The sequence below is a fragment of the Mesoplodon densirostris genome, chromosome 20 (assembly GCF_025265405.1).
Source record: "Mesoplodon densirostris isolate mMesDen1 chromosome 20, mMesDen1 primary haplotype, whole genome shotgun sequence".
In the NCBI taxonomy this organism is placed as follows: Eukaryota; Metazoa; Chordata; class Mammalia; order Artiodactyla; family Ziphiidae; genus Mesoplodon; species Mesoplodon densirostris.
In genome coordinates this window covers 24,136,101-24,150,201 of record NC_082680.1, presented here as the reverse complement: position 1 = coordinate 24,150,201, position 14,101 = coordinate 24,136,101, and the positions used below count along the sequence as shown (strand labels likewise).

Here is a 14,101-nt window from a genome sequence, read left to right as displayed (position 1 = left end):
ACATTTTTTCATAATGTTACTTTCATTTTAACTTAAATTTCATGAGAACATAACAGCCCAGAGTAAAATGTGCACAAATTTAGAGCATTCATACATGAATGGAAAACTGTCTACAATAGCCATTTCTGTTATTTAAAAGTAAGGACATTAAAAATTCGTTCTCACTTTCTTATGAAAACTTTGACGAAAACATGTTGTTACACTATTGTTTTTGGTAACAAATTGCATGAGTCCATAGGGCCCTATTTTTTTTTTTTACTTTTTGTTTTCTTTACAAACTTTTTCCATTATATACTTTCAATGACTGTAATAATACACGAACCCCTACCACTGTTTCTCATTATATACTGTTTTCATTATCATTCATTTATATAAGGCTAATCAAGATACCCATTCAATCAGAACTACCTACAGACATAATTTTTCCACATCATTTGAGCATATCAAAAACAACCAAACAAAAAACCTAAGTATTGCTAAGTACTGAGGGCAGGTGAGAGTTTCAAGATCTTTGGACACCTGGCCATTTCATCACTTGTCACTGAAATTTAAAAATAGGTTTTAAAAGATGTTACGTTTATAATTAAGAAAAAAATAACAGGAAGAAAATGGGCATCGAAGCAAAGGAGATTTCCTGAACAATGAATAGATTGCATTTGACAAGGGCAATAACCCGTCCAATCACGTCTTTTGCTCTCATTTGCTATAAATATACAGGCCAGCGGAAGCACAGCCCATTGTTTTGACCCTCAGGGCTGTTTAAGCTTCCTGGTCTTACCTAATACATTAAGACATATGGTAAAACTTTCCCTAGATCCAGAGGATTTATAGATCTCCCACAACTGATGAGAACGATCCCTTAGTGCTTGTAATATACCCTGATTCAGATATTTAAACTCACCTTTTAAGATATTTTTATTCCAAAGAGTTGTTTTCCCAAATGACCCATCTTGGTTTCATTTTTTAACATAAATATATATCAATACATACACGGTTTCTCTACTCAACAGAAAGAAGTGTTCTAAATACAGTACAGAATTGACAGTAAGATTTATACAGTTTAAAGAGAGCCATCACAAGCACTTGGGAAATTACATTTACACATGTATTTATGAAAGACAAGCAGTCAAGCTGTATCTGTTCCTATTGCTATACCCTTAATATAGCTTCTATTAAGAATAATTCTCTTCAATAGTTGGCTGGAAAATCCCTGCAGCATTTCTGTCATTTTCATAACACCATAAGGTCAGCACACTTTATTAAATAGTTATTGAGGACATGAGAAAAAGAAAGACATTGATCATAAATATTTGATAAACATGTTTGCATTATTATACATTCCAATATGAGATAATATACTGAATATTTAGATTGGCTTGTAAGAACACAACTGATGTACAAATCTTGCATGGCCCAATTATAGATGTTATTCAACATCAGTATTTTTACTCCTTTTTGGGCATCAGTTACAGCCTAGTGTAACTGCAATGCTTTGAAAACTAGACGTGTAGTACATCAAGCAATGATGTGTTTGAAGAACGGCAATTTAATTGCACAGCAAATTATTCTGCATTCCAATAAATATAAAACCTAGAAATGTCTTAGCCTGTGTAGTGAGCAAGAGAGAAAGCAAAGACTGGGAAGAATTTAACTGTAAAGGAAGTGTAATTCACACAAACCTCAAACATAAAGCAAACAAGCTATGAGATTCCGTGTTGTCGTCTAAAATACACTACACAGTTTTTGTTTCCAGAAGTCCATTGTTCAGCGAAGAGCTTCTTTTTATACAGACTCTACTCAGGAGTTTCTCTTAGATGGGGAGGGGGGGCGGGGAGGAGAGAAAAAATAATTCAGGGAAGACTTCCATTAGCTCAACCCTAAGGCTAATCTGTTGCACGTGTAGTTCCTACACTAGTAAGCACCTTGTAGGAAACAACGCTGCAGCTGAGCAAAGGAGAGCTGGAAACTGTTCCCCTGGGTATGATATTGCAAAATGACTTGGCTATATCCCCTCTCCAGCCTAGCGTCAGGGCTCAGGCAGAAAACCATCGCGCCCCCAGGGCAGCTTCGTGTGGTTAGCTAAGAACCCTCCGCTCCATCACTCTCCCTGAAATCTCCTGACCAGAAGCGCACAGAAGCAGCTCAACCACGACAAATTCAGTCCCTATTCTCTCTGTACATTTTTTTTTTTCCAATTTGTGTTCCTTTGCCTGGTAGGTTCTGAATGGCATTGTTAAACCAGACCACACAACTGGAAGAATTCACACGTTTTCACACACATACACACTTTTACACCCCATATTCCAAGTATGGATTTACTGAGTTTCCATTATATAAAATAGCTTATACTATTTACTTATAGCCTACAATGTCACAATAACTACTATGTTCGTAAAAATCCAAGAGGAACTTTGAGCACGATTTCAGTTAGTCTTTAGCTAGACCTGTTAAAGTTTCACGCGGTATCGTACTTTAAAGTACATAACCCTAAAATCACCAAACATACACAATAATTACACAAACCTGAAGCAGTAACTTCATGATTTCTTAATCTACTACATTACACGCAGGTGATTTCCAGTTCATTTAAAAAAAAAAAAACCCCTGCTTTGTTTAGCATGCCACAACTTACAACTATGTATTTCCTTTGACTGGCAAACAAAAGGGCAAAACTACCTTTAGGGAAGCTTTCTCGGCTTAGAAGCACGAAAATAGTATTTCTCCAGACAACATGAATTTTCCATTTCCAAGCGTCCTCTGGACCCTTATAAGAAGTTTACCCCTGAAAATTGACATCTCTTTCTAGTTAGAAGGCATAACTAACACCATGGCTTATCTAGCAACACCCCACCCCCATCCTAGGCATCACTGCCAACTATGATCCCCTTTATATTAACTTCCACCATGTGCAGTAAATGATCCACAACTCATATGGTTTGGGGTAAAAGCAAAATCCTTCCTGAATGGCATACAATAAAACACGTGAAAATGGGACGACAGCGTGGCTTAAAATGTTTTGTTTCAGATTCTCTAACAGAATAACATATGACGCAGTTCAATGGTGAGGACCTTTTGTGTTTCCTAATAAGACAGCTCCCAGCAGAGAGTTTCCCATGTTTTATAGTGACATCTATCAGCCAGACCCGGGGAATCCCAACGTCACTCAGCTATTCTTCAGCACCACTGTTTGAGAACAGCTTCCGGCCACAGAGTGGTGCAATCTTAACAGGTCTCTGGCACACAAAGTGCATTGTGAAAATAAGGCAATGGAGGATAAGCAATGCTCTTCCCTGACATCAAAACCAAACCTGTAGGCGTTAATTAACCGCAGGCTACAAGCATCAGAAATGCTAATCAGAAAGTTAAATAACTGGCCATCACCTGATACGAATTGAAAAGAGCTGACACACTGCATCACAGGCGGACTGAGCATGGCATGGTGCTGAGTTTTAAAAATTCAATTAACCCAACCATCTATCAGACGGATACAAGACCAGGGGAAAATCTATTATGCATGTTAGAATTTGTGATGTGTAATCATGTTAATTTTTGGTTTGAGAAGAAACCCCTCTATGTTTTAGTGATTACATGATCACCAGGAAATTACACAAATATTTAGAACCTAGAAATTACTTTATGAATGGCATAAACGAAATGCTACTTCAGAAATGTAATCAGATTATCAGCTGATTCCTCAGACCTGATAATACTAAGGAGACCTGGGAAGAACCCTTTGCAGTGGTAAAATCGGGAAAGGTCTTTGAAACACGATTGCTAAACTTATCTTCCGAAATTCTCCTTAAGGGCCTACATGTGAAGCTCCATAATGACACTCATCTGTTCTGATGCCCTAACGTGCCAAAGCATGCTCCAAACGAAAATACTGTGAAAACAAAAATTCTTGACATCATGTCACCAAAAAGAAAACACCCAACTTTATACTTCTCACATACACATTTTCACAAGGTGCAGACTGCACCTGTCTGTTCGGACAATGAGTGCGCCCCAAACTCTGCCACATCGCAAGGGGAATCGCAGTCTTGGTGGACTCTCCATAGACAAAAACCCCTGATCAAGTCCACAGTCCGGACTCGAAGTGACGGGAAGACTTGACAGTCCTGTCCGACTCGCCTTTCCTCCTTCAGAGGAAAAGCCCCACACGGCTGCCCTTAACAGCAACTCCTAACGAAAGAGTTCAAGAAGGCACGCGCAAGAAAGCAGCCGGCCCATTTCCATTCTACTTGGCGAACGAAACCCCAAGGAATTAAAAAGTTTGAGGCGGCCCCAACCGAGGACCAAACTTGGGCTTTCACCCATGGCAATGCCTCGAAACCGGGACACTGGAGAAGGCGCTGCCTGTGGAATCCAATCCGCGAACCCTCCTCCTCTGAGGAGCGCCCAGAGGCTTCCAAGCCCGAAACTCCACCGCTCAGACCGCGTCCGCCCGGAAGCCGTCGAAAACCGGCGCCCGCCGCGCCCCGGGAGTGAGCCCTCCCCGCCCCGCCCGAGCGCGCCCCGCGAGGCGAAGAACTTACCGCACCGCTTGCACAGCACCCGGCTGACTTCCTTCTTGAGGTTCCGGCCCGTCTCGAGAGGGGGGAAGGATGCTCGGAAGGCGGCCGGCGCGCGGCCGCTGCTGTTGGCATCGGGCTCCATGAAGAAGATATACCTGCTGTCCTCCTTGAGCCGCCCGCAGGAGGGGAACGCGGGGTGGCCCCAGGCGCCCAGGCGCACGGTGAGCAGCGAGTCCTTCTTCAAGCCCCCGGCTTTCACCGCCCACACCTGGTGCACCTTCACCAGATAGGGCGCCTCGTCTCCGGGCTCGGCGGCGCTGGGCGCGGGGCCCGTGGGCCAGTGGGGCACGGTCCGGTTGGCGGCGGGCAGCGCTCCCGGGCCCGCTGCTGACGGCTGGCGCTCGCCTCCCCACGCCCCTGCCTCGCCCGCCGCCGCCGCCGCCGCCGCCGCCTTCCTGTCGAGTGCCCCCTGCTGCCGCCGCGGCGCGTGCACCTTTCCCTCGATCACCACCGCGGCGCGCTGAGCCAGCTCCTGCACCGAGCCCACGCTGGGCGGGGACGCATAGCACACCGAGGCCCCCGCGGGAGCCGCCTCGTCGCCAGCGGCCGCCCCCGGCGCCAGGGCCGCGGTCCACAGCAGCAGCAGCAGCAGCGGCGGCGGCGAGCGGGCGGCAGGGCCGGGGCGCGGGGCCCGGGGGCCGGTCCTCCCGGAGCGGCGCGGGGCGCGTCGCCATCTCATGGTGCGAGGTGCGTGCGGGCTCCTGGCTGTCGGTTCGGACTCTGCCTCGCTCTCTCGCGCTGCCTCCCTTTTCCTTTCCCCTCCTCCCCCCGCACCCCTCCCCCTTACCCTCCTCCTAATTTATTTATTGGCGGGAGCTGTGGGAGAGTTGTTTACGGGAGGAGGAGGAGGAAGGGAGAGAAGAGGTGGGCGGAACCACAGAAAGGCCAAGCAGTATAAGGGCAAAAAAAAAAAAAAATGTTTTTTTAAGCAAAATAGAAAAACAAAAAACAAAAGCCGCCGCCGCCGCCGCGGTTGCTGGGAGTGACAGGTCCTCCCCGCGCTGCCGCCGCGCCCGAGCCCTGCTGTCGGGGCTGCCGTCACCGGAGGAGGACGTGGAGGTGCTGCTCGGCGGGGAACAGTCCTTTGTGTGAAGTGATGCTGCAGCGGCTGCTGAGGCTGCGAGCGGGCGGCGGGGCGAGCGCGCGAGGGAGAGAGCCCTGGAGGCGGAGTTGCGTGCCTGGAAATCGCTGGGCGGCCGCGGCGGCAGCGCCCTGCGCCTCGCCGGCCTGTTTACCTGCGGGGAGAGCTCGGCCCGCGCCTCCCTTCCCCATGCTGATTCCCGAGCCCGGCCCGCGAGTCGGTCCTCCCGGGTCTCCCCTGGCCTGCGCGCCGCCTCCCTCTCCGTCGCCCCGACTGCTGCACTGGGAGGCCGGGCGGCGACCAGGCTGCAGTCCGAGGGGGCTGCGGAGATTTCCCGGGGGCTGAGAGGTGACGCTTCGGTGACCGAGGACCTGTTAGCCGGCTCAGGAAGGAAGGGAGCACGCGGGAGATGCGGGGCCTCGTGGCAGAAAAGTTTTGGGTGAACTGGTTACCGGAGAGTCCAAAGGGAGCAACACGTTCGCAGGAGACAGGCTGCAATTAGAACAACTTTCTATCTCGCCCGCTCCCCTGCTAACGCGCACACACAGGGAGCTCTTCAGGTTTGCTGCCTCTTCCACGGCTCCCCTCGTGGGACGCTTCAGGCTTCATTACCCTTGCCTTTTCTGCTGTGGAAATGCCCCGTTCGCCGTGATTTTCTGACCTGTGGGGTACTGCTGATCTGAGCATTGCTTGAATAAAATAGTGGCTCAATAAGGCCATTTGATATAAAGTTTCTGGCACTTCGTCAACTAGTCCGTTTTTTTAAAAAAATAACTGAATGTAACGAAGGACGCCTCCGTGCCTGCTGGTACAAAGGATCCCAGGCATGAGGGGCTGTAGGTTAAATATTTTTCCATCTGAATATCACACCCGCCCCACCCTAACTCATCCCATCCCCCTCCGAACCCTCCACCCGCTGTCCCGCCAAATTTAAGAAGCTACTTTTGAAACAAGAATCCGTCATCTCCCAGGGATGTTCTGTCCCGGCAAGTACCACTCAACAGAAAGAACACATTTTTAGCATTTAAAGGAAACTATTTCTCTTGTGCTTTTTATGGTGACAAATATATTCAATGATCTAATAAAATTGAGTCGAAGCTGTGTGTTATTCAATGGCCTACTAGACCCACGCTGTGAGAATTTAAGATTTTAAAAGCACTCTAGCTACATAATATCCTTTACTCTGGGATCCTGTGAAGTTGCCTCTAGCAGTTTCTTGAAAGTCAGTCACATAAACTTTAGACTTCTCTATATAAAAAGTAAAAGCAGATTGTAAGCCACAAAGATCTTTTCTTTTTTCACCCTTGGCAAAATATAGTTGGCTAGAAAACAATGCCTTACTCTCTCAAAGTACATCTTGGACAGATGGGGTACTGAAGCTCACTGTGTGTTTCAACATGTGGGAATTCCTATTTCTTAGGGCCTGATGGTGTGCTTCAAGAATTGTAGTAGTGCAGGTCTGACTTCCAGTATATGTTCTCTTAAATGCTCATGCTCCCCCTGATTTATTGGAAGAAAGTGGTCAGACATCCAATCCTACTGGTGTCTTCACTTTTCTTTGCCCTGACCTCACACCTTTCTCTCAACCTGTTTGGAGTTGCAACTCCAGCCTAGAATGCTTTCTCCCTTCCTCTCCACCTTTCAGACCTCGTATCAGCTATCTACTGCTGTGTGACAAACCAGTCCAAAATTTGGTGGCCTAAAACAATATTGATTCACATAGCCCAGGATTCTGTGGATGGGCGATTTTGACTGGGCTCACTGATGGTGCTGCTGGGCGCTGATTAGTCTCAGATAGCCTCAGCTGAGACAGCTCATCTCTTAATGGATGTGGTCTCTTTCCTTTCAACAGGCTTAACCTGGGCTTGTTCATGGCGGCTGGACAGGTTCCAAGAGAGTGGCCAGAAGCATGCAAGGTGTCTTGAGGCCTAGGCTCAGAACTGGCACCTCACCACTGCCTCTGTTACAGGACGAATTACAGGAGTACTGTCAATGTGAGGAGCTGGAAACTTGCGTTGCCAAGGGGCAGAGATCCGGGAAGAAGAACTGAGGCCATTTCTACAATCCACTACAGATAGTAAGCATCCTTTGAGGTCCACCTGCCCCCTGTAGCCTTCTTTCTTAGACACTCAGAGTGACCCCAGAATTTGTAGCCCCCCTGCATTTGCAATCTGTGTAGTGCCTCATTTTTGATCATTTGTTTTGTTTTGTTTTTTGCGGTACGCGGGCCTCTCACTGTTGTGGCCTCTCCCGTTGCGGAGGACAGGCTCCGGACGCGCAGGCTCGGTGGCCATGGCTCACGGGCCCAGCTGCTCCACGGCATGTGGGATCTTCCCAGACCAGGGCACGAACCTGTATCCCCTGCATCGGCAGGCGGACTCTCAACCACTGCGCCACCAGGGAAGGCCCCATGTTATTTTATTGAGCCCAAGTGTTTCCGTTTGACTCCCATCTCTTCAACTAGTAAGCTTGTTAAAAAGCCGAGACGGTGTTTCCAGCATTCCCGTTTTAACCCAACTGGGGGGGATATAGTAAACACTCAATAAATGTCAGCTGATTAATCAGGACTGATGTGGTAACGTGCTTCCCACACGTTACCCCAATACTGCCCACCCTGTCACAGAGATGGAATAACATTTAAAGCACTGGTTTACAGGCTCAGATACTCCTCTTAGGACCTCACCAAGCATTTTATCTATGATTAAACATAAGCTGCTTTATATGTTTTTTTAATGCCCTTTTTCTGTATTTTTTATGCCCTTACCTCACTCCCACATTCTCTTCTCCTCCTCTCTCAGCTAAGTAGTGTTAAGGGGTAACTCTTGTGGGTATTTTCTATGCATAGGTGAGAACCATTTGCACGTATTTTCCTTTCTGTTTTTGTATTGGAGTCTTCCTGTTCAGGTGCTCCCAAACGTTAAAAGGATGTTTCCCTTTTGAATGAAAGGGGGAGGGCATTTCTAATATGATTAACATATGCTTGAGAAATGTGTGAACAATTGTTCAGTGTGATTACATGCTCTTCAGAAAAGGGACAACTTAATTGGTCCAGATTGTTTTAAAAAGACAAAAAGAAAAGGGCTCATTCTTGGAAACATCCTAAAACCAGGGTACTTAAACCCTGCATCAGACTCACCTGTGCATCAAAATGCACCGATTGCCAGTCCCATCCCAAAGTTTCTGTTGCAGAAGGTCTGGGGGTAGGGCCTAAGAATATGCATATCTAATAAGTTCCCAGGTGCTACTGATGCCACTGCTGGTGGAGAGACCACACTTTGAGAACCACTGCCAAAAACTTTAGATTTATTAACTCCAGGATCCATGGCATAATGATACTATAAACATGTGTAAACATATTTAAGCATTGTATTCAAATATTCAGTGTCCCCTCCATCACAAATTTTCCCCATCCCAGTTTTGAAAAGGAAATATGGATTGCCTCCTTGGATATTAGAGACTGGCCCTATTTACTTATCCTGACTAGTTAAGATGACCACCTACTGACAGTAAAGGTGAGTGTTTCCTTGAGGACTTAATTAGTCTCATTGGTCATTTGGAACCAAAAGAAAAATGAGCGATCAGAAAGGTTGTCATCTTGTTACCTGGGAATATTTTATGTGCTCAAGTGGGGAAAGAACAGACAGACAAAATTATGCAGGTACATGTGAAATAGTATTTTTACTAGTTTAGAAAATCTGAAGAGGAAGTCCAAAGTGCAGTGGCAACCTGAAAAGGTTTTCTCACCCCCAGCACTTTATACCAGATTAGATGCTTCTAAATGGTGGCTCTTGAGGGGGCAACAGGAAATCCACAGAGGCACTGATACCTACTTTATCATCACTGACCAACAGCACGTAGAAGGCACACCTTCAGCCATAAATCATGAAACAACTGTTCTCCTGGTCGTGGTGTCCCGAATTTGCAGTCTCCCAAAGAATCCTCGCTTGCTTAGCCGCCTGTCTTGGAGCAGACATAAGGTCCAGAAAAACTTAGGACTCTGACTGTTTAAAAGTGCTTTTCTGTAACAGGCTGTAAGATACTTATTTCTGACCTGGTCATAAAATTCAAACGGTCATTCTCTGGTGTGCACCAATCTCATATCACTATTTGTTTAGACTGTGATTCAGTTGAGTCACTGAGTCAGCTGTGATTGCTGGTCTGGGCAGGCGATCCTATCTCTCCCATCATCTGTCCCATCTGTTTGTATGAGTTAATGATGTTTTCTGATGGGTTATTGGTGGTGGTGGTGGTAGAGTGTGTGTGTGTGTGTGTGCGTGTACGTGCGTGCACACGCGCGCGCAAGAGAGAGAGAGAGAGAGAGTGTGTTTTCTGAAGGAGAAAGGAGGAACCTGGGGAAGAAACAGAGGGAAGAGGAGGATGGAAAACAGAGGCTCCAGCTCAGAACAAAGGCTCATGCTTATAGGGACAGAACCACAGGTAAAAGCTGAAGTGGCCATTTTGATGAAGAATGTTGTAACACTTAAAGGCACCACGCCATGCATGTTGCTTTAAAACTCAGGTGAAAAAGTAAAAAGGCTATGTGAAGGGGAAGCCCACTTTCCATTTCTGGGAGGAAGGACCACTGCAGATGTGTCCTGAAGGATCTAAGGGGGAACAAGACAGCAGTGGGGATGTCACTGCACTTAGAAGTAACCGAGCTGTGTTCTCATGGCAGCGCCTCTTAAGAAAGAAGACAGAAGAAGAATAGCAGCCCGAGTTCACGTGTGGCAGCCCCGTGGTGGAAATTCCCAGCCATTACATAGCACACTGGAGGGGGCACGTGGATAGCAAGGTAGGGGCCTGTTATCATCACCATGTCAGCTAAGAAACTAGAAATAAAGGTATCAGTGTTAATATGACTTCCCTGGTACCCTCCTTGGGGACGATGAGATGATGAATATTAATGTTATTATTGACATTATTATTGACTGTATTATCTAACAATACTATGATATAAAGAATCATTATTATCATTTTGCAGATTATTGAAGGCAGTTGTTGAGATCAAATACTATTTTTATTTTATCACTTTTCATTGAGCAAAAGTTTCTTTCTTTTGCCCTATTAGTACGTAAACCATCCAATAGAAATAATGCTACTTACGATAATGAATATATTATACATAAGGCATTCATTTCCCCTCAAAAATTGACTTGAAAATTTCACCGTGATATCATTACTGATATTTAGGAGTAATGAATATGAATTTTATTTATTTCTAGGAACACTTTATGGGACTTGTTGTTGCTATTTACAAATATGCCAAACGTGAAGAAAGAAGAGGCTCTACTGGTAGGTTTTGCATCAGCTTTCACTATATCTACTCATGAAAGAGTGGTATAAATAAGTATTTTATTATCCACCCCCTAACCTGGGGTGCCATGTTAGAACATTAGTTCTAACTTTCTCCATTAGTTGATGCTTTGACTCAGAGAGAAACACATCAAATGTTAGACCAGGAAAGAATCCTAGGTATCTAGTTTGAAGTTCTTAATTTTATAAATGATAAAGAGGTTCAGAAAAGCTGACTGCCTTCCCCAGGATCATAAAGCTCTTTATTTTTAGTATGAGGTTTAGAACTGAGGCTCCAGCTCTCCCAATTCTGTGCCGTGCCCACAAGCCACAATAGTTTAACTAAAAACCCTGTCATAAGCCTCCCTAAAAAGCTGGCAGCCTTTCAAAAACCATTTCTGGAAGTGATAGGATACATAATCGTAGCACTTCAGAAACGCCAAGTTCTCAGCACCCACAGTGCTCAGTTCTCCATCACAAAGGTCTCCTTTTACAAAGGAAAGAGGTCTTGGCCCCTAAGCCAGCACTGAGCCATCTTCCGGCTGCTTCTCCTGAGAACACCATTCCCAAAAAACAACAAGCAACAGCTTGCTATTTGCAGTCCCTCTTTCTTGAGTGTTTCATTTTTCCATAGTTAAGCTCTTCTCTGGCATAAGACATAGTCCCCAGTTGGGACATGAAAAAGTTAAAGACTTTTCCATCATCTTTTCCTGGAATACATCTGTGTTCAGAAAAAATCCAAAACTGGCCCCCATAGGAGGAGGGCAAAGAAAGACTGAAGAAACAGGAGGATAATTCCAGATTGGTGGGTGTCAGATTTAATAAACAAAGGAACTTATACACGAGGCATGTCTTGGGCGCCACAAAATGAGCCTAACTCTGCACCCGCCCGCCAGAATCTTAAGAGTTTATATAGAGGCTTTAGCAGCGTTCAGTCACGTGTACAGCCCAGGTAGGCTCACATTACTCTCCCAAGGCTGTGACCCTGAACTGGGTCCAAGTGCGGAAATAGCAGGTGAAATGTACATTTCAGGCACAAGAGTAAGGAGCCTCCTACTGACCGGGTCCAGTTCACAGGACGGCCTGTGTCACATCCTCTTGATGACCTACTCCAACGATCAGAAGAGATTTGTTTCAGGGTTCAAAAACAACTCCACAATGACCTACCAACAAAATTCACTGCAGATATAGATAGATAGCAATATCTCCTAAGTCATAAAGTCTAAATGGAATTATGAAGACTGCTCCAAAATAAGAAATTCATTAAGCTATAAAGAAACTCATTAAGCTATATATTTTATTACAAAGGATATGTTCTCTGAGCAATAAGACCAAAGAAGATATTATAATGGGTATTACAAACAGCTAAATCTTTGGAATGAGACTAATGAGTCTTTCCATGGCAAGTCCTAAAGATCTTTCTACAATTTATGGTGGGATCTCCAGTTGCACTGGAACATGATTTTGAAGCCTTTTCCAGTGTTTACAGGACACATTCATCTTTCACCCTGTAATCTTATTTTTAAACTTAGTCATATTCTCATTAAACTTTATATTAGAGGCAATATCTAATATTGTGAGCAACAATATGGCATTAGATGTAAACTCTACAGCCAGATCTCCTGAGTTCAAATTCCAGCTTCAGGGCTTCCCTGGTGGCGCAGCGGTTGAGAGTCCGCCTGCCGATGCAGGGGACGCGGGTTCGTGCCCCGGTCCGGGAAGATCCCACATGTCGCAGAGCGGCTGGGCCCGTGAGCCATGGCCGCTGAGCCTGTGCGTCCGGAGCCTGTGCTCCGCAATGGGAGAAGCCACAACAGTGAGAGGCCCGCGTACCGCAAAAAAAAAAAAAAAAATTCCATCTTCAACCCCTCTAGCTACATACCCATAGGCAAGTTAATTAACCTCTTTGTGGCTCAAGTTTCATTGCCTATAAAAAATAGCTAGTACAATAACTCCCTTTTAGGATGAAATACAGTTGATTAGATTAGCATGCATAAAGCATTTAGAAGAGTGCCTAGCACATGGTCAGTGGCATATCAATTACTATGATTTTTTTTTTTTATGGCTGTGTTGGGTCTTCGTTACTGTGAGAGGGCTTTCTCTAGTTGCAGCAAGTGGGGGCCACTCTTCATCACGGTGCGTGGGCCTCTCACTATCGCGGCCTCTCCCGTTGCGGAACACAGGCTCCAGACGTGCAGGCTCAGTAGTTGTGGCTCACGGGCCTAGTTGCTCCGCGGCATGTGGGATCCTCCCAGACCAGGGTTCGAACCCGTGTCCCCTGCATTGGCAGGCAGATTCTCAACCACTGCGCCACCAGGGAAGCCCCCCAATTACTATGATTTTATTCTTGATCACAGTGACAGCTGCCTTAGAATTACTTTTGTGTGTGTGCAGGACAAAGGCAATTAATAAATGTTTGAATGAATGAAGCAACAGATGAAGATCGTATTAAGGACTTGTTTTAAAAACCTGATTTTAATATTCATAATAAGTCATTCCCAATAGACTGAGCCCCAAACGTTGATTCTTTGGGGAAAGAATCCACCAACTTCTGAACCTCATACTCTGGGCATAACATCCCCAAAGAGCCTCCTTAACAGTCAGCAAAAAAACCTTACTGCATAATCTCTTCCCATGTAATCCGTTGAACAGTCTCAACTTGGTGGGAAATGGCTTTACTTTTTTCTCCACTCACTGCTTTTAAATACGCTCAGTTGGATCTCCATCTCTTGGTCCTTGTTTCAGACAGATCCTGTAGCTTCCAGATTCTTACAGGTGTGCCAAGAACACAACCCCATTACGTTCATGTACCTGCCGTGCAGGGACTAAAGGGGTCTGGTCCAGTCTAAAGCCAGTGCAATCTCATCTCCAATCCCAAGCCGCCCTCCAAATACCCCAGTCGGGCAGCCGGGTCGGGGAGACTGGCCTGTTCCCTCCCGTTTCCTCCCCATCCTCCCCCTTGTATTTCTGGCTTTTCCAGGGTCTGGGTTAAGGAAGATCAAATTAAAGGAAAGGCGTATTTTTTGTTTGCTTAAATTACTCTGCATTTTAGTTCTTCCTTGGTTAATACTGGCTGGCCATCAGTGACCTCTTTTGGGCTGACATCATAACTAGCACTTTCGTGATGTTCACGGGAAGCTTCTTTAGGAGTTTT

The 14,101-nt window shown here is 45.7% G+C and overlaps 1 protein-coding gene across 1 annotated transcript in view; it reads right to left on the bottom strand.

Annotated features, from left to right (window-relative positions):
- Nucleotides 1–5,253, bottom strand: part of NRG1 (neuregulin 1) — a 1,033,559-nt gene extending 1,028,306 nt beyond the window's left edge. The window contains exon 1 of the mRNA XM_060085726.1: nucleotides 4,536–5,253. Within this exon, the coding sequence (XP_059941709.1) occupies nucleotides 4,536–5,253 (718 nt within the window). The remainder of the gene's footprint in view (nucleotides 1–4,535) is intronic.
- Between the last annotated feature and the right edge of the window lie 8,848 nt (nucleotides 5,254–14,101).